The following is a 26,491-nucleotide window of genomic DNA, read 5'->3' as shown; positions in this document are numbered from 1 at the left end:
CAAATGCTGAGAGAATGGAACGGCTGGGCTTGTACACTCTGGAGTTTAGAAGGATGAGAGGGAATCTCATTGAAACATATAAGATTGTTAAGGGTTTGGACACGCTAGAGGCAGGAAACATGTTCCTGATGTTGGGGGGGGGGGGGGGGGGGGGAAGAAGGTAGGAACGGGGTACTGATTGGGGATGATCAGCCATGATCACATTGAATGGCGGTGCTGGCTTGAAGGGCCGAATGCTCCACCCGCTGCTCCCTGTGCCATTTATAGCTGCTTTGATTTGATTGCAGCTTCACTCCTCATTATAGTTACAGAGGCCAAGAGCAAGGAGGTGGTGAAGACGGGGGAAACAGAGGCCGCTCCAGCAGGGAAAGTGACTCCGCCACATCCACTGGGAACGGCCACTGTCGACAGGAGGAAAGGGAAGGAGGCGGCGGAGAGAGAGACGGAAACTGGCAGAGTGGGAGAGAGCCACGGCGCCACGGAAAAGGTAGAACGGAGACGATAGACTTTGTGTCCCTGTGTTTGTTGTTATCCCAGCCCATCAGATGTTAAATCACAGACCCACACCACCCTGGCCACGCTCTCGCTTCACTCCTATCATGGGGACGAAGGTACAGGAACCTGAAAACTGTGACCTCCAGAGTCAAGATTAGCTTCTTCCCAACATCAACCATCAGGCTCTTGAACTCTGCACAACACTAACCTGAGATCTCTCGACTGTCTGTTGTGTCATCGAGTCATACAACATGGAAATCGGCCCTTTGGCCCAACTTACCCACACCGACCATCTATACTAGCCCCACCTGCCGGTATTTGGCCCATATCCCTCTAAACCTGCCCTATCCATGAACCTGTCCAAATGTTTTTTACAGAATGTTGGGTGAGGGATTTATCCCTTGCTCAAAAGGCTAAGTGCAGGAATAACTCAGCGGGTCAGGCAGCATCCATGGAGGGGATGAACAGACGACATTTCAGGTCGGGACCCGACCCGCTGAGTTCCTCCAGCACTTGGTGTTTTGCTCAGTATCCCAGCATCTGCAGTTCCTTGTTGCCTGAAGTCCCTGGGCAGCAATGGGCGCACCTCTCCCACGTGGGGTTGCTCCGGTGCCTATTGACGCGGGGTGGCTGGTTGATCTCTGACCCTTCACACTCAACCTCACTCCTGCAGGAACCCTCAGTTGCGTTTCCAGTAGCAACGAAAGGCGAGGAGGTGTCACGGCCGACTGAGTCGCAGTGTACGGTAAGGTGCTGGGGGTCTGCGGGAAGCTGCTGGGGGGCTGCGGGAAGCTGCTGGGGGTCTGCGGGAAGCTGCTGGGGGTCTGCGGGAAGCTGCTGGGGGAAGCTGCGGGAAGCTGCTCGGGGGCTGCGGGAAGCTGCTCGGGGGCTGCGGGAAGCTGCTCGGGGGCTGCGGGAAAGTGCTGGGGGGCTGCGGGAAGCTGCTGGGGGGCTGCGGGAAGCTGCTGGGGGGCTGCGGGAAGCTGCTCGGGGGCTGCGGGAAGCTGCTCGGGGTCTCTCACCTGTGCTGGGAGGGGGTAGATCTTACCCTCACTCTGACAAAACCCATGGAGATGTATTTCATTTTAAACTAAAAGATCCACTTTATTGAAGTCCTTTGACTACACTTTAGAGATACAGCGGGGAAACAGGCCATTCGGCCCACCGAGTCTGCACCGACCAACGATCACTTGCACTATAATACACACTAGGGACAATTTACAATTTTCCTTCAGCGATGAAGGGTCTCGACCCGAATCGTCACCGATTCCTTCTCTCCAGAGATGCTGTCTGACCCAGTTACTCCAGCTTTTTGTGCCTATCTTCTTCTCTCCCCTGGGATAACAAGGGGTGCAGCTTCTGGAGATCGGACAAGGATCTGGGTTTCAGCAAGAAGACGTTCCCATTGCTAGAATAACGTCTCGCGCCCTCTAACAGCGTGGAATTGAGGGTATTAGCCTGACAGTGCCAGAGATCCGGGTTCGATCCTCTCTATGGGTGCTGTCTGTACATTTCCCCTTCCATCTCTGATCTCTTGCAGAGAATGTACTGGCTAGATGTAGATCGCTCAAAAAATCATTTTAAATTGCAGAACGATCCCCAGAAAAACAGCCGGAAGAAAAAGAAGAAAAAGACCAAAGGAAAAAAGGTAGATTTAATAATTTACTGATACTTCATTGTTGCTTATACCATATGCACGGTTGTTTTTGTATACAGTCTGGTAAAATCATACTGCGCCCTTCACCAGTACACAAAGTCACAAAGAGTTCATCGAGCGCCTTCCAGTCACTCCCGCCCTCCGAGCGTGTGAACTGTGCCGCTGCTTGTCCTGCAAACTGCTTTCCTCTTTGCATTCTCACAGCGTCATACAGCGCGGAAACAGGCCCTTCAGCCCAACGTGCCCACACACGACCAACATGCCCCATCTACACTAGTCCCACCTGCCTGCCCTTGGTCCATATCCCTCCAAACCTGTCCTTTCCATGTACCTTCTTAAACGTTGGGATATTCCCTGCCTCAGCTATGTCCTTTGGCAGCTCGTTCCATGCACCCCCCACCCTATTCATAAAATAGGTTTCCCTCAGATTCCCAAAGAGAGAGGGGGGGATCAATAGACAATAGGTGCAGGAGTAGAGGCCATTCGGCTCTTCGAGCCAGCACCGCCATTCAATGTGATCATGGCTGATCATCCTCAATCGGTACCCCATTCCTGCCTTCTCCCCATATCCCCTGACTCCGCTATCTTCAAGAACCTGCCTCCACCGCCCTCTGAGGCAGAGAATTCCACAGACTCACCACTCTCTGTGAGAAAAAGTGTTTCCTCGTCTCCATTCGAAATGACTTACCCCTTATTCTGAAACTGTGGCCCCAGGTTCTGGACTCCCCCAACATCGGGAACATGTTTCCTGCCTCTAGCGTGTCCAAGCCCTTAACAATCTTATGTTTCTATAAGCTCCGAGAGAGAGGGGGGGTCGGAGAGAGAGAGAGGGTCAGAGAGAGAGAGAGGGGGGGTCAGAGACAGAGAGAGGGGGAGTTAGAGAGCGAGAGAGAGAGCGAGAGAGAGAGACGGGGGGGTCAGAGAGACAGAGGGGGGGGGTCACTGCCTCCAGTGCTCATTACACATGGCTTGTTCTCCCTCGCCTTGTGTTCCAGAAGTCGGCAGCTCCGTTGGAGAACGTGAGTGAGAAGGATGTGGAGAGCACGGCGGACGAGGACAGGTACGCACGTGGAGGACAAGCGCCACACCCGGCCGTGTCTGGTGTTGGTGTTAGTTTCTTGCACCGACACAGATCGTGACGTACACGTGTACAATCCAGCCGCGCGCAAGCACAACAGAAATACACCAGAGGGCACAATGTTCTGGTACAACTGCAAGTCCGCCACCGATTTCCCCACGCCTCTTATAAACCGGACATTACGGGAGTGCACTTGACATCCCCCCACCCCCCCGAGATCCCCCCGAAAATGCAACGCCTAGTCCGGGTGCGGCGGCCGATCTCGATCTCATTGGGGACGTGCGGCTAATTGGAGGGTCGAATTTGCCCCCCCCCTGCAGACTCTCTCCGTCTGTCTGTCTGTCTGTCTGTCTGTCTGTCACTTTCCCTCTCTGTTTTTCTCTGTCTCTGTCTCTCTGTCTTCGTCTCTGTCTCTGTCTCTGTCTCTCTCTCTGTCTCTCTCTCTGTCTCCGTCTCTGTCTCCGTCTCTGTCTCTGTCTCCGTCTCTCTGTCTCTGTCTCCGTCTCTCTGTCTCTGTCTCTGTCTCTGTCTCTGTCTCTGTCTCTGTCTCTGTCTCTGTCTCTGTCTCTGTCTGTCTGTCTCTCTGCAAACACTGACTGCAGTTTGTTCTGTGACAGGGATGAGGATGTCGGGCAGGCATCGCACTCGGACCAGCGAAGCAGGACCGAGGTAGGTCGCCCCCCCCCCCCCCGGCTCCTGGAGGTCCCCGTGGCCGAGCTCCCTGTTGTAGATAGACCCAGCCCTGGATCGGCTGCGATTCCCACCCAACTCGCGTTACGAGATACGGGATTCTGGCAGGACGGATACGATACGATAGAAAACTTTATTTATCCCAGGAGGGAAATTGATCTGCCAACAGTCATAAAACAAAATAAAACATAAGATGCAGGAAATTAAAGTGACGGGGTGGGGGAAGGGGGTTCGGTCTCCGTCTACCCCACGACATAAGGGGGAGGATTTGTACAGTTTGATAGCAGCAGGGAAGAAGGTCACGAGGCAGAGGTCACGAGGTCATGAGGCAGATGACCTTTGTTCAGAGGGTCACGTGGTTGCCTGAGAGATGAGGGGCCAGTGTGTGCGGCGCTGGGGATGAGGGGTTACAGTAATGGGGCAAAGAGGCAGAGCTTGGAGGAGCAGCCGTTGGAGGGTAAGAAGGGCCGAGTGGCCCACTAGGACAGTCATTGAAATACCAGGCGAGATTTGGCCCGTTGTATCTGTGGTGGTCGCTCGCAGATGGAGTCTTCTTGGGGCAGCACCTGTAGTGGTGGAATCTGGGGTAGTGGCAGGAGTGCAGAGAGTGAAGGGTGACGAGGAACATGAATGGGATGGGCAAGATGTCACGTGCAGGATTGCTGCGAGCCAGCATGGGCTCGATGGGCCTAACGGCGTGAAGCAAATTGGAAATAAATTGGGATGAGTGGAGGCGGGTCCTTGATGGTTTGCAGGGCTAAAGGTGTGTATCTGCGGAGCCCATATCCGCGAGGTGTACCCGCACTGTCAGGCACCCGTATCTGACGCACGTTACGCGGTATCCACTCCCGTATCTGTGTGACGCCCGTGTCCGCACATTCGAACCGCGGTGCCCGTATCATCCACTCGCTGTATCCGTCTGATGCCCATATCCGCGGTGCCCGCATCTGCACCCGTATCTGCGTGCTGTATCCGCGGTGCCCGTATCCTAGTGATGCCCGTATCGGCGCGGCGCAGTGACTTGTGCCGGTGTCGGCGCTCCCTCACGGTGACGATGTTCGCGGTTAGATTGCAGAACTGGAGGCGGCCGTGCGGAGGTGGCAGCTACTGTGTGAGGAGAAGAGCAGCCAGAACGAGCAGCTGGTGAAGCGGCAGACCAAGGCTGTGGAGAGCGGCAGGGTGAGTGGCAGAGAGGGTGGCGGCAGCACCGGGCCCAGCAGGACGGTCATTATACGGTGAAAAACCACGTTCTGTGTCCGTGCTGTATCTCTAAACTAAACTAAACTAAACTAGCCAGCAAGGAACTGCAGGTGCTGGTTTATACCGAAGAGAGACACAAAGTGCCGGAGTACCTCGGCTGGACAGGACAGGCAGCATCTCTGGAGAAAAGGAATAGGTGACGTTTTGGGTTTGGATCAGAACGTTTTGGTTCTGGGGAAGGGCTTCCCGATCCAAAAAGTCACCTCTTCCTTTTCTCCGGAATTGCTGCCTGGCCCACTGAGTTACTCCAGCAGTTTGTGTCTGTCTAGCTGTGGTGTATTCAACATTTCCCTGATCACCATCTGCTTTGATCTGCTCTTTTCACACCTTGCCCTTCCATATCTCTAGATTCCCTCTCCCCTGGCCCTCAGTCTGATGAAGGGTCTCGACCCGAAACGTCACCCATTCCTTCACTCCGGAGATGCTGCCTGTCCCGCTGAGTTACTCCAGCATGTTGTGTCTATCTTTGGTGTAAACCAGCACCTGCAGTTCCTGCCTGCACATCGCTGTGCTGTTGATTGGTTTCAGCTACTGAGCACTCTTTGGTGGTCATGACTGCCACCTGGTGGTGGATTGAAGATCAGCAGTGCTGAATGGGCTTGGACATGATCATGGCTGGTGGGTAAAGTGGACTACATCAACTTTATTCCCCAGAAGGCAGGAGGCTGAGGGGTGATCCTACAGAGGTGTATAAAATCATGAGAGGAATAGATCGGCTGAATGCTTTTGAATGCTTCTGAATGTAGGGGAATCACGAAACATAGAAAATAGGTGCAGGTGGAGTCCATTCGGCCCTTCGAGCCAGCACCGCCATTCATTGTGATCATGGCAGATCATCCCCAATCAATAACCCGTGCCTGCCTTCTCCCCATATCCCTTGACTCCACTAGCCCCTAGAGCTCCATCTAACTCTCTCTTAAATCCATCCAGTGACTTGGCCTCCAGCAGTTCTGGACTCGCCCAACATTGGGAACATTTTTCCTGCATCTAGCTTGTCCTGTCCTTTTATCATTTTATATGTTTCTATAAGATACCCCTCATCCTTCTAAACTCCGGTGAATACAAGCCTAGTCTTTTCAATCTTTCTTCATATGACAGTCCCGCCAGACCAGGGATCAGTCTCGTGAACCTACGCTGCACTGCCTCAATCACAAGAACCAGAGGACATAGGTTTAAGGGAAGAGGGGAAAGATTTAATAGGAACCTGAGGGGCAACTTTTTCACACACAAGGTGTAAGGAACGAGCTGCCAGAAGAGGTAGTTGAGGCAGGGACTATCACAGCATTTAAAAGGCACATGGATAGGAACGTATTGGCGGGATATGGGCCAAACACGGGCAAATGGGATCAATCAGGGGCGGCACGGTGGCGCAGCGGCAGAGTTGCTGCCTGACAACACCAGAGACCCGAGTTCGATACTGACAACGGGAGCTGTCTGTATGGAGTTCGTACGTTCTCCCCCTGACTGCGTGGGTTTTCTCCGGGATCCCCGGTTTCCTCCCACGCTCCAAAGACGTACAGGTTTGTCGGTTAATTGGCTTGGTATAAATCTAAATTGTCCCTGGTGTGTGTAGGACAGTGTTAGTGTGCGGGGATCGCTGGTCGGTGCAGTCTCGGTGGGCCGAAGGGCCTGTTTCGGCACTGTATCTCTCAACTAAACTAAAACTAAGATGGAGCATCACGGTCGGCATGGGTGAGAGGGGCCGAAGGGCCTGTTTCTGTAACGTTTGCCTGTGATACATACATCAATCTGAGGTGTTATGGTCTTAGAGTGTACAGTGTGGAAACAGGCCCTTCGGCCCAACTTGCCCACACCGGCCAACATGACCCAGCTACACTGGACCCACCTGCCTGCGCTTGGTCCATATCCCTCCAAACCTGTCCTATCCATGTACCTGTCTAACTGCTTCTTAAACATTGGGATAGTCCCGGCCTCGACTACCTCCTCCGGCAGCTCGTTCCATACCCCCACCACCCTCTGTGTTTATGCTCCCTTCTGCAGCAACAAGCGGCGGAGATACAGAAGCTGAAGCAGGAGACGGAGAACGAGCGGAAAGTGCAGCAAGGCGACAAGCAGCTTCTTCAGAACCAGATCAAGAGCCTGCAGGAGACCCTACTGGGCACGGAGGAGCTGCTGAAAACGTGAGCTGAGGCTTTAGCCCGCGTCCATTGACATTTAGATATACATACAGCACGGAAACAGGCCCTTCGGCCCACCGGGTCCGCGCCGACCAGCGGTCCCCATACATTAACACTATCCTGTACGTCTTTGGAGTGTGGGAGGAAATCGAAGATCTCGGAGAAAACCCACGTAGGTCGCGGGGGGGGGGGGGGGAACGTGCAAACTCCGTACAGACAGCACCTGTGGTCACGATCGAACCGGTTCTCCGGCGCTGCACTCGCTGTAAAGCAGCAACTCCACCGCTGCGCCACCGTGACCGCCCGGAGAGCAAACGTGACCTTTCTTTATGAGAAGAAACTTCTTTAGTCAGAGGGTGGTGAATCTGTGGAATTCTTTGCCACAGATGGCTGTGGAGGCCTAGTCACTGGATATTTTTAAGGCAGAGATAAATAGATTCTTGATCAGTACGGGTGTCAGGGGTTACGGGGAGAAGGCAGGAGAATGGGGTTAAGAGGGAAAGATAGATCAGTCATGATTGAATGGCGGAGTAGACTTGATGGGTCGAATGGCCTAATTTTACTCCTGCCACTTATGACATGTAGATCCCGCTTGCCGTCAAGAGGCTGATCTTTGCCTCCTAATCCCATTTTCCTGCCTTCTCCCCATAACCCTTGACACCTGTTCTAATCAAGAATTTGTCTATCTCTGCCTTAAAAACATCCACTGACTTGGCCTCCACAACCCTCTGTGGCAATGAGTTCCACAGAATAACTAGCCTCTAACTAAAGATGTTCCTCCTCACCTCCTTTGTAATAGACCGCCCTTTAATTCTGAGGCTGTGCCCTCTGGTCCTAGACTCTCCCACCAGGGGATACATCCTCTCCATATCCACTCTATCGATGTAAGTTTCAATGAGGTCCCCCCTCGACCTTCTAGACGTGGCCTCCACAGCTGCCTGTGGCAATGAGTTCTACGGTTGGTTGGTGTGATGATCTTGGTGTCTGGGTGACGGAGCTCGGGGGTGGGGGGGGGGGGGGGGAGTTGGACAGACTGTAACTGCGATCGCTCTGTGCAGGTCGGAGAAGCAGATCAAGGCACAAGTGCAAGAACTGGAGGAGCAGAGGAGTCGCTCTCAACAGGACCAGTGAGTAGCAGATGTGAGGCTGTCTCAATGAAACATAGGGTCACCTGGCCTGGTAACAGGTCCTTCAGCCCAATTTGTCCATGCCGCCCAACATGCCCCTTCTACACTAATCCCACCTACCTGCATTTGGCCCATATCCCTCTAAACCTGTCCTATCCATGTATCTGTTTAAATGTTGTGATAGTCCCTGCCTCAACTACCTCCTCTGGCAGCTCGTTCCACACACCCACTGGAGTAAGGGACTGGACATGCAGTGTGACAAAGTGGGGATCCTTCTTAAGACTGACTGTTTCACAGGGAACAGTGGGCGCAGGAGAAGATCCGACTGGAGCGGCAATCGGCAAAGAGCAAGGACGAGTTCATCGAGGCCATGAGGCGGGCCATGTCCGCAGAGGTACCGCGCTAACTCAGCCACCGCGGGCGCCGCACGGCTCGCAGTGTTTATTCACGCACACACGCACGCGCACACACACACGCGCGCGCACACACACACACGCACGTGCACACACACACACGCACGCACGTGCACACGCACGCACGTGCACACGCACGCACGTGCACACACACACACACACACACACACACACCCCCGCTGGAGACTCTCCATGGGTCAGGCAGCAGCGGGAGGGGGAGAGAGTGGGGGAGAGGGGAGGGGAGGGAGAAAGGGAGGGGGGAGAGAGTGGGAAGGAAGTGGGAAGGAGAGTGGGAAGGAGAGTGGGGATAGGGAGAGAGTGGGATGGGAAGAGGGGAGGGAGTGATCGGGAGGGAGTGATAGAGAGGGGGAGATCAACCTCAACCTTAAAAATACCCATTGACATTTGTCCTCCACAGCCGTCTGTGGCAATGACTTCCAGCTCTTCACCCCAGTTTGTGCTCTCAGGTGCAGGTGCTGGAATGCAGGCGGGACAAAGGCACAGCGTTCCTGGAGCAGGCGGCCAAGGAAGGAGAGGTCAAGCTGTCTGGGCTGAGGCAGAGCCTAGTGAGGTGAGCAGGGCAGGCAGGCGCTGCACCAGCTGGTGGTGACACCTTGGACTTTATACATATGCAGCGCAGGATCCTTGTGCAAAAAACCTTTGCCGATCCCTTTTATGAGACCTATTTTAATCTATCCAAGACCAAAAGATACCGTTTATTGAAGACTTTGAATTTACACTTTTAGAGACACGTAGCAGAAACAGACCCTTCGGCCCACGGAGTCCGCGCCGACCAGCGATCACACCGCACACTAGCACTGTCCCACACACACTAGGGCCCATTTACAATTTTTACTGAAGCCTATTAACCTACAAACCTGTACGTCCTTGTGGGAGAAAACCTGAGCACTCGGAGAAATCCCACGTGGTCACGGGGAGAACGTACAAACTCCGTACGTGTAGTCAGGATCAAACCCGGGTCTCTGGCGCTGTGACAGCAACTGCCTTAACTCTGTGTTTTTGTGTGTGTGTGTGTGTGTGGCTGTGTGCGTGTGTCTATGTCTGTGTCTATGTCTGTGTATATGTGCATGTGTGTACAGTATGTGTGTGTGTGAGCGTGTATGTGCATGTTTGTGGTGTGTGTGTGCACGTGCGCGTCTGTGTGCATGTGCTGGTTTGTGGTGTGTGTGGGCGTGTATATTTGTGTGCGAGTGTCTGGGTCCGTGTATATGTGCGTGTGTGTACAGTGTGTATGCGCGTGTATATGTGTGTGCCTGTGTGCGCGTGTCTGTGTACGTGTATATGTGTGCGTGTGTATATGTGTGTGTGCACGTGTGTGTCTGCACGTGTGTGTGTGTGTATGTGCGCGTGTATGTGTGTGTACAGTGTGTATGCGTGTGTATATGTGTGCGCGTGTCTGTTTACGTGTATATGTGTGCGTGTGTATATGTGTGTGTGCACGTGTATGTGCGCGTGTGTGTACAGTGTGTATGCGTGTGTATATGTGTGCGCGTGTCTGTTTACGTGTATATGTGTGCGTGTGTATATGTGTGTGCACGTGTGTGTCTGTGCACGTGTGTGTGTGTATGTGCGCGTGTATGTGTGCGTGTGTGTACAGTGTATGCGTGTATATGTGTGCGCGTGTCTGTTTACGTGTATATGTGTGTGTGTGTATATGTGTGTGTGTTTGTCCGCGTGTGTGTTTGTGTATGTGTGCGTGTGCGTGTTCTTTAGTACGGGCCCCACTGTGGTGAAGGTGAGGGGAGTGAGTGAGTTACCACAAACCCGTGTGTTTGCCTTTTCCCACAGCGGGCCCGCGCCGCAGATAGATGTGAAAGCTGCCGTGCTGGCGTATGAAATGGTGGTCGCCGACATCCACTCAAAAATACACCAAACTGTGGTGAGCGTTTCGCTAACATTGCTTCCCTTCTTAAATCATTGCCTTTTGTAGCTGTCTCCTTCCAGATACTTGCTTGATTACTGTTTGATCCTTCTGGTTCTATCAGCTTGGGGAAATGGAATTAAATTCTTATTTGAAATCAAAGTGTATTTTCGCTGCTCAATGGACATCACATCAAGCGCAGAGTTTGTGGGCTTTATGTTTTATATTTATTATTGTCACGTGTACCAAAGTAGTTGACTTTATTGTCATGTGTACCGAGGTACAGTGAAAAGCTTTGGTTTATTTTCGAATCAAATCAGGTAATACTCTCTATTAACACAGTCAGGTCAAGCACTGGTACAAAGGGTAGAATGAAGGGAAAGATATCACAGTGAAGATGAAAGTTTCTCAGCTTGGAAATATTTTCTCAGCTAGAAATAACGATTTAATCGATAATGTTTTATGTGTCATTCTTAACTGTCACCGTATGTCATGTTGTCACTTGCGGGCGGAGCACCAAGGCAAATTCCTTGTATGTGACTATACTTGGCCAATAAACTTATTCATTCATTCATTCAAAAAAAAAAGACGCAAAGTGCTGGAGTAACTCAGCGGGTCAGGCAGCATCTCTGGAGAACGTGAATCGATGATGTTTCAGGTCAAGACACACCTTCAGTCATTTCGAGTAATTTCAGAAGTTATAGGAGCAGAATTAGACCTTTGATATTCTGACTTTTCCTAATCTTTTCTCAATTAAACTCTCAATCCAAACTTCTCCCATTCTGTCAATCCAGAATCCAGCATCTAATCCTTTATATTTTTAGGCAGAGATCTGTAAAGAATTTGTTTGAAGGCAAGATCAAGTCCTTACGAAGGCAATATCTCCAGGTTTGCGGATGACACTAAGCTGGGGGGCAGTGTTAGCTGTGAGGAGGATGCTAGGAGACTGCAAGGTGACTTGGATAGGCTGGGCAGATGCAGTATAATGTGGATAAATGTGAGGTTATCCATTTTGGTGGCAAAAACAGGAAAGCAGACTATTATCTAAATGGTGGCCGACTAGGAAAAGGGGAGATGCAGCGAGACCTGGGTGTCATGGTACACCAGTCATTGAAAGTGGGCATGCAGGTGCAGCAGGCAGTGAAGAAAGCGAATGGTATGTTAGCTTTCATAGCAAAAGGATTTGAGTATAGGAGCAGGGAGGTTCTACTGCAGTTGTACAGGGTCTTGGTGAGACCACACCTGGAGTATTGCGTACAGTTTTGGTCTCCAAATCTGAGGAAGGACATTATTGCCATAGAGGGAGTGCAGAGAAGGTTCACCAGACTGATTCCTGGGATGTCAGGACTGTCTTATGAAGAAAGACTGGATAGACTTGGTTTATACTCTCTAGAATTTAGGAGATTGAGAGGGGATCTTATAGAAACTTACAAAATTCTTAAGGGGTTGGACAGGTTAGATGCAGGAAGATTGCTCCCGATGTTGGGGAAGTCCAGGACAAGGGGTCACAGCTTAAGGATAAGGGGGAAATCCTTTAAAACCGAGATGAGAAGAACTTTTTTCACACAAAGAGTGGTGAATCTCTGGAACTCCCTGCCACAGAGGGTAGTCGAGGCCAGTTCATTGGCTATATTTAAGAGGGAGTTAGATGTGGCCCTTGTGGCTAAGGGGATCAGAGGGTATGGAGAGAAGGCAGGTACGGGATACTGAGTTGGATGATCAGCCATGATCATATTGAATGGCGGTGCAGGCTCAAAGGGCCGAATGGCATACTCCTGCACCTAATTTCTATGTTTCTATGTTTCTATGTTACGATCACTTGCCAACTGAAGTCTTTAAGCGAGCAATCATTTGTTGTGTCGGGCAGCATCTCTGGAGGAAAGGAATAGCTGATGTTTTAGGTCAAGGCCCTTCTTCAGACTGAGCTACTCCAGCATTTTGTGTCTATCTTCGGTGTAAAACAGCATCTGCAGTTCCTTCTTACACATCATTCTTACCATCTCTGTGTCTGCAAGGATTGTGTACCCCAGTGCTGGGACCTCATGGTTCTTGAAACTTAGCGATTTCCTGAGTGGAACTCAAAGTGCTGGAGTAACTCAGGTAGCATCTGTGGAGGGAATGGCCGGGCGATGTTTCGGATCTGGACCCTTCTTCACACTGACGACCGGTTTCTTTCCTGCTCTCTGTTTTAAAGAATGCCTTCAATGAACAGATGGACCTGATACGGAACGGAGCGAAGCTTAGTAACATGCCGCAGGTTCCTGTCCTGCTTCCTCCTTCACAGTCCGACTTCATGGTAAGGTAGCCAGCGCCAAACGTGGATGCATTTCTGTAAACGCCAAACGTGCGAAACGTATCTTCACAAGCGAGGAAACGGATGTTTGAAATGCTAATGGTGTTTGTATTTACACACGTGTGCACACACACACACGTGCACACACACACCCGTGCAGATGCACACACACGTGCACACACACGCAGACACACACACCCGTGCAGATGCACACACACACATACATTATTATATTACCATATATATTAGACATACTATAATAAACTAATCTAAATATTGTGTGTAGGGTGTATCTATACATATATATAATATATCTATATATTATGCTATATATACTAGACATATAAACATAATAAACTAAATTAAATATTGTGTACCATGTGTGTGTATATACATATAATACACAATATATATATTATTACTTATTATACTAGATGTAGAATTATAGTGTAAATATTGTGCATAATGTGTGTGTGCTAAAATTGTTTATTTGAAGTGTGTAGTTCACACAATATTTAGTTTGGTTTATTGTCACGTGTACTGAGGTACAGTGAAAGGCTTTTGTCGTGAGCTATCCAGACAGCAGAGAGACAATACATGATTACAATCAAACGCTCCACAGTGTACAGTTACAGGATAAAGGAGATAACATTTAGTGCAAGGTAAAATCATATTAAAGATAGTCTAAGGGTCTCCAAGGAGGTAGATGGCAAGTCTAGTTGGTGACAGGATGGTTCAGTTGCCTGATAACAGCTGGGAAGAAACTGTCTCTGAATCTGAAGGTGCGCGTTTTCACACTTCTGTACCTCTTGCCCGATGGGAGAGGGGAGAAGAGGGAGTGACTGGGGTGAGACTGGTCCTTGATAGTGGTGGTGGCCTTGCCGAGGCAGCGTGAGGTGTAGATGGAGTCGATGGAAGGGAAGTTGGTTTGTGAGTTGGTCTGGGCTGCTGGCCTTGCCGAGGCAGTGTGAGGTGTAGATGGAGTCGATGGAAGTGAAGTTGGTTTGTGAGTTGGTCTGGGCTGCTGGCCTTGCCGAGGCAGCGTGAGGTGTAGATGGAGTCGATGGAAGGGAGGTTGGTTTGTGGGTTGGTCTGGGCTGCTGGCCACAACTCTGTGCAGTTTCTTGTAGTCTTGAACGGAGCCGTTCCCAAACCGTGCCGTGATGCTTATCGCTAAAACGCTGTCTGCGGCGCATCTGTAGAAGTTGGTGAGAGTTGTTGGGGACAAGCTGGACTTCCTAAGCGGCAGGTGCATTGTCACTTTGCCAGCCGAATGAGGTTTTTTTTTTCTCAGGAACATCATTAACAGCAAACTCTTCTTCAGCTTACTTACATGTCAAAACAAAAGGAACTTCTGGCATCCAATGGATTCCCAGCGAATAACAACAGCCAGGGAACATCGTCCACCGTGCCGACATTTACCCTGGGACTGGTCCCATTGAACAATCAAATTGCAATCACGCAGGTAGGTTACGCCATGGGTCGCAGCATCTTGATCTTTTATAGACCATAGACAATAGGTGCAGGAGTAGGCCATTCGGCCCGGAGCCAGCACCGCCATTCAATGTGATCATGGCTGATCTTTTAAGGCAGAGATAGATAAATTCTTGTGTTTAAGAAGGAACTACAGATGGTGGAAAATCGAAGGTAGACAAAAGTGCTGGAGAAACTCAGCGGGTGCAGCAGCATCTATGGAGCGAAGGAAATAGGCAACGTTTCGGGCCAAAACCCTTCTTCATAGATTCTTGATCAGTGTGGGTGTCGGGTTATGAGAAGAAGGCAGGAGAATGGGGTTTGAGAGAGAAAGATAGATCAGCCATGATTGAATGGCAGAGTAGACTTGATGGGCCGAATGGTCTAATTCTGCTCCTATGACTAATGAAAGGGTGTTGGCACCCTCCTTGCCACTGGCTTGACTGGGACATGTTGGAGGGTCAGACTAACATGGGGTGTGTCCATGTTGCCCAGACCTGCCTCTCCATTCACCACTGCTCTATGTGAACTGTTGCAGAGATCGATGTCGCCTGGGCTGTCCCCACAGCCATCGCCACTTGGTCCGGTAAACCCCGGCCCAGGAGGGGCCTCCAATCAAAACCACCTCGAACGCCTTCTGGAGAAACTGACTGAGTTGTTCCCACTGCACAACAGGTAAACGTCAGGTGGTCACACGTTTGCTCTTGTCATGAGGGTCACCATCACACTCTTACTAAACGATGAAGAAGCCCGATTGTGAGAATCCGTCACGGTGGCCCAGCGGTGGAGTTGCTGCCTTACAGCGCTTGCAGCACCGGAGACCCGGGTTCGATCCCGACTACGGGCGCTGTCTGTACGGAGTTTGTGCGTTCACCCCGTGACCTGCCTGGGCTTTTCTCCGAGATCTTCGGTTTCCTCCCACACTCCAAAGGCGTACAGGTTTGTAGGTTAACTGGCTTGGTGTAAATGTAAATTGTCCCTTGTGTGTGTGGGAGAGTGTTAGTATGCGGAGATCGCTGGTCGGCACAGACCCGGTGGGCCGAAGGGCCTGTTTCCGCGCTGTATCTCTAAACTAAACTAAACTATGGGTGCAGAGGCCATTTGGCATTTATAATATTCAATCAGGTTTCCCCTCAACCTCCGACTCGCCAGGATACAGGATCCGAGTTTGTCCAACCTATCCTCTAGCTAATCCCCTCTAATCCAGTTAGCCTTCTGGCAAACTTGGTCTGCAATCACCAAAGCCTCCACATCCTTCCTGTGGTCTGATCAAAGTCCCATAAAGCTGCAACATGCCTTCAGTTTACTTTTTCGATTAGTTTAATTTAAAGATACAGTGCGGAAACAGGCCCTTCGGCCCACCACGTCCGTGCCAACCAGCGATCCCCGCACACGACACGCACTGGGGATAATTTACAATGACACAAAGCCAACTAGCCTACAAGCCTGTTCAAAAGGGAACTGCAGATGCTGGAATATCGAAGGTACACAAAATTGCTGGGGAAACTCAGCGGGTGCAGCAGCATCTATGGAGCGAAGGAAATAGGCGACGTTTCGGCCCGAAACGTCGCCTATTTCCTTCGCTCCATAGATGCTGCTGCACCCGCTGAGTTTCCCCAGCAATTTTGTGTACCCAGCCTACAAGCCTGTACATCTTTGGGGAGTGTGGGGGGGAAACGGAAGATCTCGGATAAAACCCACGCAGGTCACGGGGAGAACGTACAAACTCCGTACAGACAGCGCCCGTAGTCAGGATCGAACTGGGGTCTCTGGCGCTGTGAGGCAGCAACTCTAACGCTGTGCCACCCTAACATTTGTCCTGACTGCCTGACATTTATACCCAGTACCCTGACCTGTGAAAGCAGGCATGTACCGTATCCGTCAATGGCCGTTCTACCTGCTGGTGTTGCTTCTGTTGGCGTTGGACTTTGCTGGGTTGAACGCACACGAGTTGTCAGCCTGTGTTGTCTAACCTCCCGCGCTGCCCCTGCAGGGACATGATGATCGTCTTCCTCCGGCATGTCCGCATGATGAACAACAACTCACTGTCGGGACTGTCCTTTGAACAAATCATCAGCCAGGTCTCAGTCCTCATCAAGAACCAACAGCCGCACCTTGTGGTAAGTGTAAGGTCAATATCATTATCAATCAATATCAGTTTTATTCGTCGCCTGCACATAAAATGCAAGTGAAATGAATTCGCCAGCAGTGGTACAATGAAAAAGAACCACACAAAAACACAATCAAAATTGAACACAAACATCCACCGCAGCATTCATCACTGTGGTGGAAGGCACAACATTTGGCCAGTCCTCCTCCATTTTCCCCGCTCCTCCTCCTCCCTTTCTCAGTCTTGTGACTGGAGAGAATTAAGAGGGAGGTTGCCGTGGCGACCAGGTTAACTTACTTTCGTTTTTAGAGAAACAGCGCGGAAACAGGCCCTTCGGCCCACCGGGTCCGCGCCGACCAGCGATTCCCCCACACACACACACACACACACCATCCTACACACACACAGACACACACACACACACACCATCCGACACACACACACACACACACACACACACACACACACACACACACCATCCTACACACACACACACACACACTAGGGACAATTGAAATATTTTTACCAAGCCAATTAACCTGCAAGCCTGTGCGTCTTTGGAGAGTGGGAGGAAACCGGACATCCCGGAGAAAACCCACACGGTCCCATGGAGAACATACAAACCCCATGCCTGACACATCTCCTTTTTACATTCCCCCTCTCGCCTTAACTATGGCCGCTCGATCTCAATCCTCCCCAATAACTTCCCCGTTACTGATGTCAGGGCTCACTGCCCTGTAATTTCCTGGGCAATCTTTCTTTCCTTTAATCAAAGGAACACCATTGGCCACTGTCCAGTCCTCTAGGACCTTGCCTGTCCAGAGAGGATACGGAGAGAGGCACGGTGGCGCAGCGGTGGAGTTGCTGCCTTACAGCGCCAGAGACCCGGGTTTGATCCCGACTGAGGGTGCTGTCTGTGCGGAGTCTGTACGTTCTCCCCGTCACCTGCGTTGGTTGTCTCCGGGAGCTCCTGTTTCCTCCTCCACTCCAAAGACGTGCAGGTTTACAGCACCCGTAGCCGGGACCAAACCCGTGTCTTCGGCGCTGTGAGGCAGCAGCCATGCCACGGCGCCACCGGGTTTTAACGCAGAGTTTTGACTCTCAGAATTCCTCCCTCTCGCCCTGACGATGCTCCGCCCACTGCTGTTCCTCCACGTCCCACACGGTTAAAAGTTGTGTGTTTCTTGTTTTGCCCACAGAATGTAAATCTGGACTTTGCCAACCTGCCGACCAACCCAGCCACGTCGATGGGCACCTGGAGGTCCATCCCACGAGATCCCCACGTGAGTCGCCCGGGATCAATGGCCGGTTTAATGTGTCGGGGTGGAGTGGGCACTGAACCGGGATGTCGGGCATCCTTGCTTGGCCTGTGGGCTCCTGCAACTGAGCAGAAGTGAGAGGAAGTGTTGCAGGCCAGCAAGACAAATCCACCCAATGTCTTGGACCAGTGACTGCAAGCGCTGACTCCATCGCTGACAATGAGGACCAGTTTCAGTTTAGTTTATTGTCACCTGTATCGAGGTACAGGGAAAAGTGTTACTTGAGGAGGTTTCACATTGGTGCAGACAAGAGGTGTAGGAAGGAACTGCAGGTGCTGGTTTACACTGAAGAAAGACACAAAATGCCGGAGTAACTCAGTGGGTCTATCACTGAGGAATTATCCATGGGAAGGTATTCTAACCTCGTAATCCTTGCTTTCCCACTTTCTCCCATCCGTCTGAAGAAGGGTTTCGGCCCGAAACGTTGCCTATTTCCTTCGCTCCATAGATGCTGCTGCACCCACTGAGTTTCTCCAGCACTTTTGTCTACCTTCCCCATCCCTCCCCCATCTTAGTTCTCTAACCAGTCTGACTGCCCTACTGATTAAATGTTACCTTTATATGCCTCGTTGTCAGCTTCCCCCCAGCTAACAATGATCTATTCTACATTTTCCCTGAACTTCGTCTCCTTTGATCTCTCATTTTCACACCTCCCCCTTCCATATCTGTGCCTCCCTCTCCCCAACTCTCAGTCTGAAGGGTCTCGACCCGAAACGTCACCCATGCCTTCTATCCAGAGATGCTGCCTGTCCCACTGAGTTACTCCAGCATTTTGTGTCTATCAGCATGATCCAGCCTGGTGTTTGATGTTGTACGTTGGTCTCTGGGTGCCTGGTTAACGCTATCTTTGCTTCCCAGAAGGAGGAGGAAGATCCTTGTGTCATTTGCCAGGAAGAATTGACCAGCAGTCGCCTTTTTGTGATGAAATGCGGGCACAAATATCACCGAGAGGTAAGCTATTACGTTGCACCTCCCGTGGCGCAGTGGCGCAGTGGCGCAGCGCCGGAGAACCGGGTTCGATCCTGACCACGGGCGCTGTCTGTACGGAGTTTATACGTTCTCCCCGTGACCACATTGGTTTTCTCCGGTTTCCTCCCACACTCCAAAGACACACAGGTCTGTAGGCTAATTGGCTTCGGTAAAAATTGTAAATTGTCCCTGTGTGTGTGTAGGATAGTGTAGTGTGCGGGGTGATTGCTGGTCGGTGTGAACAGGCCCTTCGGCCCACCGAGTCCGAGCCGACCAGCGATCAATGCACACTAACACTATCAATAGACAATAAACAATAGGTGCAGGAGTCCATTCGGCCCTTCGAGCCAGCACCGCCATTAAATGTGATCATGGCTGATCATCCCCAATCAGTACCCCGTTCCTGCCTTCTCCCCATATCCCCTGACTCCGCTATCTTTAAGAGCCCTATCTAGCTCTCTCTTGAAAGCATCCAGAGAACCTTCCTCCACTGCCCTCTGAGGCAGAGAATTCCACAGACTCACCACTCTCTGTGAGAAAAAGTGTTTCCTCGTCTCCGTTCTAAATGGCTTACTCCTTATTCTTAAACTGTGACCCCTAGTTCTGGACTCCCCCAACATCGGGAACATGTTTCCTGCCTCTAGTGTGTCCAAGCCCTTAACAATCTTATATGTTTCAATAAGATATCCTCTCATCCTTCTAAACTCCAGAGTGTACAAGCCCAGCTGCTCCATTCTCTCAGCATATGTCAGTCCCGCCATCCCGGGAATTAACCTTGTAAACCTACGCTGCACTCCCTCAATAGCAAGAATGTCCTTCCTCCAATTCCTTCCATTCTCCTACATGTACTTGGGCAAATGGTACTTTATTGTCATGTGTACTCAGTACAGTGACATTCTTTTTGCGTACAGTTCAGTGACAATTCGGTACAATTGTACAAAGAATAAGAATGGAAGATCATAGACCACACTGAGTCAGTGGACAAGAGTCACCACGTTTGAAGCACCTTCCTGTAGTGGCCAGTTGGCTGGTGCTCACTTCTTGGCCCACGCGTTGGGGCGAAAGGCCCGCACAGCATTCCACGCCTGTCCGCCCCCTCGTTCTCACTGCTGCTCTCCGCCTTTCTTTGTGATTGCAGTGCATCTCGTTGTGGCTGAAGGATCAGAAGACGTGCCCCAGTTGCACCCTCAGCTTCGCCACCTCCTTCGCACAGTCCTAACGGCGCAGGAGGAACCCACCCACCCACACTTGCCCGCGGACTGACTGACCCACCCGGGGGCTCCAATTCACGGGGCCTTTGTTCACTGTGAATGCGACGGGACGCCGCGGTGTCGTGAAGGTGCAGGGCGCGATGGGCGTGAAGCTCCCGCCTTCTGTTGGATTCAACGGGACCTCTGACTCGTCCCGATCAAAGGAGATTCTACTTACTGAGAGATTTATTTTGTGAAGGGCATGCTGATTCTTTGACCATCCAAAACTGAAGCATATTTTAATATGGAGGATGGGAGGTAATCATTTTCAGTTTAATAATTAAAGGTTGTCGAAGGTTGCTGTGGATTGTGTGTTACATTCTACCAATCGTGGGCCTGGAGCTGCTTTGTTTAAGATTCAAGAGAGTTTATTGTCATGTGTCCCTGATAGGACAATTAAATTCTTGCTTTGCTTCAGCACAACAGAACATAGTAGGCATTGACTATTAATAACTTCAAGAAGATGAGGCGGCAATATTTATACGTTCAGAGCAGAAGTAGGCCATTCGGCCCATCAAGTCTACTCTGTCATTCAATCATGGCTGATCTATCTTTCCCTCTCAAGCCCATTCTCCTGCCTTCTCCCCATAACCCCTGTACTAATCAAGAATCTGTCAATCTCTGCCTTAAAAATACCCAATGACATGGCCTCCACAGCCGTCTGTGGCAATGAATTCCAGATTCACCATCCTCTGCTTTGGAAGTACCAGATTCCCATTCTCCTGCCTTAACCCCAGACACCAAAATGCCCCTGTCCCACTTAGGAAACCTGAACAGAAACCTTTGGAGACTTTGCGCCCCACCCAAAAGGTTTCCGTGCGGTTCCCGGAGGTTGCAGGTGGTTGCCGGAGGTTGCAGGTAGTGGAAGCAGGTAGGGAGACTGACAAAAACCTCCGGGAACCGCACGGAAACCTTGGGTGGGGCGCAAAGTCTCCAGAGGTTTCCGTTCAGGTTTCCTAAGTGGGACATATACTAATCAACTTACTTGAGTAACAATTGTAACAACTTTACAATTTACTTAACAAACCTGCTTCCAGTTTCCCCGAATGTTTCCTTGCTCAGACTGTGAGCGGGGGACGAGAGTTTGACACTTTTCTCCTCTCTCCCAGTTCAATCTCGCAAGTTCACAAGTCGTGGGAGTGGAATCAGGCCATTCGGCCCATCGGGTCCACTCCACCATTCAATCACGACTAATCGTTTTTTGCTTAAGAAGGAACTGCAGATGCTGGAAAATCGAAGGTAGACAAAAGTGCTGGAGAAACTCAGCGGGGGCCGAGCCCCCCGCTGAGTTTCTCCAGCACTTTTGTCAATCATGACTAATCTCTGCTTCCTAATCCCATTTTGTTTCCAAAATGTTCTTTTTGTTTTTCTCCTTCTTTCTTTGGAACCCTATTGTTGTTCACTAACAAGTGAAGAGTCTCTCAATTTCCATTAATTCAACTCATTTATAAGAGACAGAAATGAAATCACACAGGAGTAATTTGGCATATTTACATATTTTATTACAAAGGCTGCTTAATTCATTTGACACCTGGTTACACTGCCACATTGATATCTAATCCTGCTCAGTTGATGGATGTAAAAGGTACTAGGGTTATTATCCTTGCTTGCTGGATCTAGAATATTAATACTAGCACACAATAAATTACTTGGCTTGTCAAATGGACAATCCCAGAGTGGACAACGTTGCTACAAGTTGGCATACCTTAGTACAAACTGGACAGAGAATCGATTTTTAAAGAGGAGAGGATTGATCCGTGATTGATAACTTGACACATTTAAGAGCCCTGTTTGTGGATGACCCTGCCAACTCCACAAAAACAGCAAAAGTTTAGGTATATGTTACTTAAGAAAAGTGGGAGGTCAACCATGTTTAGAAGCCGTGCACTTAATACCTCAGCACATTGAAATCAGTGCATTATTTTCATGTGTAAATCAACATTGATAGTTAATTAAAACATTGATGTGTGTGCTAATCAAACATCTGCTCTGTTGGGACTTTGTGGGCAGGGGTTTGTACTCGAGCAAGTATTCAGGTGGGTGCAGCCTCAGTGTTCCGGAGGGACTAGTGTAGCTGGGACATGTTGGTCGTTGTGGGCAAGTTGGGCTGAAGGGCCTGTTTCCAAACTGTATCACTCTATGACTATAAATCCAACTCAATACTCCAAGGGCAGTGGGATAGGATTTAATAAAAAGGTTGACGGTGGATTCATTAGGGGGGGATACAGTATAATGTCATCATCATCAAGACTGTTGAACAGAAAAATAACGGGTCACCTGGTACAATCTATGAAAGTCGTGGGACATTGATCATGAGAGATGGGAGATAGTTATAAAGACTTGATCTAAACTTGCATTACAGCCATTAACAAAAAAAAAAGAATCAACAGATAGAGTTATGGAATTCCATGAAAATGAAAGATGAAGAAGGCAGTGCTAAATTTACTAGAACCGTTGACTTTTATTGAAAAAGAGGAATATTAAGGTGTGGAAGAAATGAGAAGCTGTGATAATATGAAGTATAGTATAGGGGGAAGACAGCAAAGGAGAATACGAGACAATGAAATAAATGTAGAGGATATATCAGCACCTGCAGAACCGGTATATACCAGCATCCGCAGTTCCTTTCGACATACTCACTGTAGAACCAGTTTCACTGCCAAGAAACAAGGTGGGATAGAATACAGGTGGGTGTAGTCTGAGTTTGATATCTATCAATGTGCATATAGTAGGTATGTGTGTGTGTGTGAGAGTGTGTGCGTGCGTGTGAGAGTGTGCGTGCGTGTGTGTGAGAGTGTGTGCGTGTGTGTGAGAGTGCGTGTGTGTGAGAGTGTGTGCGTGTGTGTGAGAGTGTGTGTGTGTAGAGAGAGAATACATTGACAGTTTCAACAAGAGTATGTCAGCTAACTAGGGAGCAAGAAAATTAAAAAAACCAGCTGCTGTACATGGGATTGTAATAAGTTGTAATGAAAGAGCATGTGAGGATTGTAACCTGGAGAATATTACTAAGCAGGGTCTTGTATCTGAACAAAGCAATCTACATAGAAGTAAGAACCAATTGGGCAAGAGAGACAGTGAATGCAAGGCTCTGGGGAGTGTTACAGAACAGAGAGACCCATGGGTAGAGGTGGAGAGTTCCCCCACAAGTGACGACACAAGTCGGTCGTGGTGAAAGTGTATGGTATGCTTGCCTTCATCAGTATAGGAGTTGGGACGTCATATTACGGTTGTACAAATTGTCGGTTAGGTTTGGAGTACTGAGTTACTCCAGATTTTTGTGGTTAATAAGGTATGTCTTTCCAGTGGTGTCCACATCCCACGAACTAATGAATAAATGAAAAGAAAGAATGTCCATATCAATGGCACCAAAACCCAACACCAGGAGTTCGAGAAGTGATATCCACAAAGATACCAATATTAATTTTAATTTCTGAGATTGTAAGGAACAAATAGAAACCTATTATTCAGAGGAAGAGGGAATAGTGAACAAACGCTCAGCTAGTAAAAGTACTAGAAGTGAAAGGTACTGATTATGCAGAAGGTGTTGATTGTGCAGAGTCAAAAAACTATAAAAGGGAAATAGCGTTTGGCAATCTAAGAACTTTTCAGTTAACATTTTAACTCACAGGATTGATAAAGGGGAGCTAGAGGATGTAGTTTGGATATTCAAAGGGTATTTTGGCAAGGTGCGACACAAGGCTCCCTTAGAGATTAAGACTGATACAGTTGGGAGCAAAGATCTTATAGCGGAACTCCGCTATAGGATCTTTGGTTGGGAGTAACACAACAGGAATGAAGGGTCAGTCTCATGCTGGGAATCTGCCAGAGCGGGAGGATGAGCATTCACGCACATTAGAACCGTTTATGCCAAACCGCAATCCCAATCCAATTAAAATCTTAATGTAAACATTACTATTTTAGTAAGCTTCCTCCCATTATTCACCTGGATGATCACACACACGTCACCTCCGGCTGTAGGACATAAATAGAAGCCATGGCCAATGTTTACCTCTTGTTCTTGAACGGTAGGAAGAAGCAGACAATCAGGTGAGTGTAAATACCTGGGGCATCGGAGCAATGATATCAATGGTGGACAAAAATGCTGGAGAAACTCGGCGGGTGAGGCAGCATCTATGGAGCGAAGGAATAGGTGACGTTTCGGGTCGAGTCCCGAAACGTCACCTATTCCTTCGCTCCATAGATGCTGCCTCACCCGCCGAGTTTCTCCAGCATTTTTGTCTACCTTCGATTTTTATTCCCAGCATCTGAAGTTCTTTCTTAAACAATGATATCAATGGCATCTGCTTGGGAAGATCATAGAGACATTGGGATGGGGACAGAAAGAATAGAAGTGCAGAGAAATCCAAGAGTATTTATGAGGAAAAACAAAAAAACAGGATACTTTAAAGTAGCGAGGAACTGGACAACGTGCATGGGCAGATCAAGCTGGGATCCTCGCAGAGAAATTATTTTGTCGAAATCGCAAGTGAACCTGGTGAAGCCATGGGCAAGTTATAATGGAGTATGCCAATCACAACTGGACCACCATCTACAGTTTCGATCTCCTTTATCCATGGAATGATGTACACATCCAACAGCAATCGTGCCGAAGGTTCAGTCCATTGATTCCCAGGATGAAGGGGGATTGTCCTGAGAGGTCCAGTTCTCTGGAGTTTACATGAACAACACAACTGAAAGTAAATACTAGATCTGGAGAGGATAGAGTGAGAGGATGACTAAGGGGCAAGAGAGGTTACAAACTCAGCATATAAGAGGATGCCGATTTCGGGAGAGGGGAGTGAATCTTTAGAATTCTCCACCTCTAAGGGCAGTCTTTCTTCAGTCACCAGGGATAGTGGAATTCTCTGCCTCAGAGGGCGATGGAGGCCGGTTCTCTGGATGCTTTCAAGAGAGAGCCACATAGGGCTCTTAAAAATAGCGGAGTCAGGGGATATGGGGAGAAGGCAGGAACGGGGTACTGATCGGGGATGATCAGCCATGATCACATTGAATGGCGGTGCTGGTTCGAAGGGCCGAATGGCCTACTCCTGCACCTATTGTTTGTTGTCAAGAGAACAACATATTTTGGACACAGGGAGAAAAGGGGGGAGAGTGTGGAAAATTGGAGCAGAGGTAAATTATATCCACCCTGACCATTTTGAATGGTGGAGCAGGCAACAAGGACCATGGGATCACCATTGTTCTTCATTGTACTCTGACTGGGAGTGAAATCATGAGTGATCACACATACAAATCTAAAGCACCATTTATATCAAACTCCAGTCCCAAACCAATTGTGATCACAGTGTAAACAGTCTTCTTTTTCAGGCAGTTTCCTTCCATTATTCACTTGGGTCACCCACGTGATGCATCTTGCTGGAGGACATAAATAGAAGCCACGGATAACGTCTAGGTTTTTTGTTGAGCGCGAGGAGGAACCAGGTGCGATTGACGAGAGTTATTCCAATTCATGACGAATGTAGACAGGGGACAGAAGAGCTGAAGACACAAACCCCAGCAGTAGAGAACATCTGTGGTATCACATGGATAATAGCTCACCAGCTTGCGCCAAATAGATTCTGTGCAACACACAACTGAGAGTCACTAGGCCGTATCATTTCAGGTGTAGATAAGAACTGCAGATGGTGATTTAATTCCCGGGATGGCGGGACTCATATGCATGGAGAATGGAGCGGCTGGGCTTGTACACTCTGGAGTTTAGAAGGATGAGAGGGTATCTCATTGAAACATTAGTTCAGTGAGACAGCAGGGAAGCAGACCCTACAGCCACCGAGACCACACCGATCACCCATTCACACTAGTTCTATGCTATCCCACCTTCTCACCCACTCCCTTGACAGAAAGAACCCTAATTTGAGGAAGGACATTCTTGCTATTGAGGGAGTGCAGCGTAGGTTTACAAGGTAAATTCCCAGGATGGGGGGACTGTCATATGCATGGAGAATGGAGCGGCTGGGCTTGTACACTCTGGAGTTTAGAAGGATGAGAGGGCATCTTATTCAAACATATAAGATTGTTAAGGGTTTGGACACGCTAGAGGCAGGAAACATGTTCCCGATGTTGGGGGAGTCCAGAACCAGGGGCCACAGTTTAAGAATAAGGGGTAAGCCATTTAGAAGTGAGTCGAGGAAACACTTTTTCTCACAGAGAGTGGTGAGTCTGGAATTCTCTGCCTCCGAGGGCGGTGGAGGCAGGTTCTCTGGATGCTTTAAAGAGCGAGCTTGATAGGGCTCTTAAAGATAGCGGAGTCAGGGGATATGGTGAGAAGGCAGGAACGGGGTACTGATTGGGGATGATCAGCCATGATCACATTGAA

The 26,491-nt window shown here is 49.5% G+C and overlaps 1 protein-coding gene across 4 annotated transcripts in view; it reads left to right on the top strand.

Moving 5' to 3' along the window:
* Positions 1-20,453, top strand: part of LOC116991185 (E3 ubiquitin-protein ligase TTC3-like) — a 61,418-nt gene extending 40,965 nt beyond the window's left edge. For 3 of the 4 annotated variants that reach the window (XM_033049558.1, XM_033049555.1, XM_033049554.1), the window contains 18 exons: positions 306-487; positions 1,169-1,240; positions 2,087-2,143; positions 3,148-3,212; positions 3,848-3,899; positions 4,989-5,099; positions 7,182-7,321; positions 8,377-8,445; positions 8,743-8,839; positions 9,326-9,429; positions 10,668-10,758; positions 12,935-13,036; positions 14,358-14,498; positions 15,045-15,181; positions 16,500-16,626; positions 17,816-17,899; positions 18,794-18,886; positions 20,043-20,453. In XM_033049558.1, the coding sequence (XP_032905449.1) occupies positions 306-487; positions 1,169-1,240; positions 2,087-2,143; positions 3,148-3,212; positions 3,848-3,899; positions 4,989-5,099; positions 7,182-7,321; positions 8,377-8,445; positions 8,743-8,839; positions 9,326-9,429; positions 10,668-10,758; positions 12,935-13,036; positions 14,358-14,498; positions 15,045-15,181; positions 16,500-16,626; positions 17,816-17,899; positions 18,794-18,886; positions 20,043-20,123 (1,805 nt within the window). In that variant the 3' untranslated portion in view covers positions 20,124-20,453. The remainder of the gene's footprint in view (positions 1-305; positions 488-1,168; positions 1,241-2,086; positions 2,144-3,147; positions 3,213-3,847; positions 3,900-4,988; positions 5,100-7,181; positions 7,322-8,376; positions 8,446-8,742; positions 8,840-9,325; positions 9,430-10,667; positions 10,759-12,934; positions 13,037-14,357; positions 14,499-15,044; positions 15,182-16,499; positions 16,627-17,815; positions 17,900-18,793; positions 18,887-20,042) is intronic. The other variant, XM_033049556.1, reaches the window with a different exon arrangement.
* The last annotated feature ends 6,038 nt before the right edge of the window (positions 20,454-26,491 follow it).

Source organism: Amblyraja radiata, chromosome 33 (genome assembly GCF_010909765.2).
Source record: "Amblyraja radiata isolate CabotCenter1 chromosome 33, sAmbRad1.1.pri, whole genome shotgun sequence".
Taxonomy (NCBI): domain Eukaryota; kingdom Metazoa; phylum Chordata; class Chondrichthyes; order Rajiformes; family Rajidae; genus Amblyraja; species Amblyraja radiata.
Note: the sequence above shows the minus strand (reverse complement) of the source record. Positions and strands in the feature narration are given on the sequence as shown.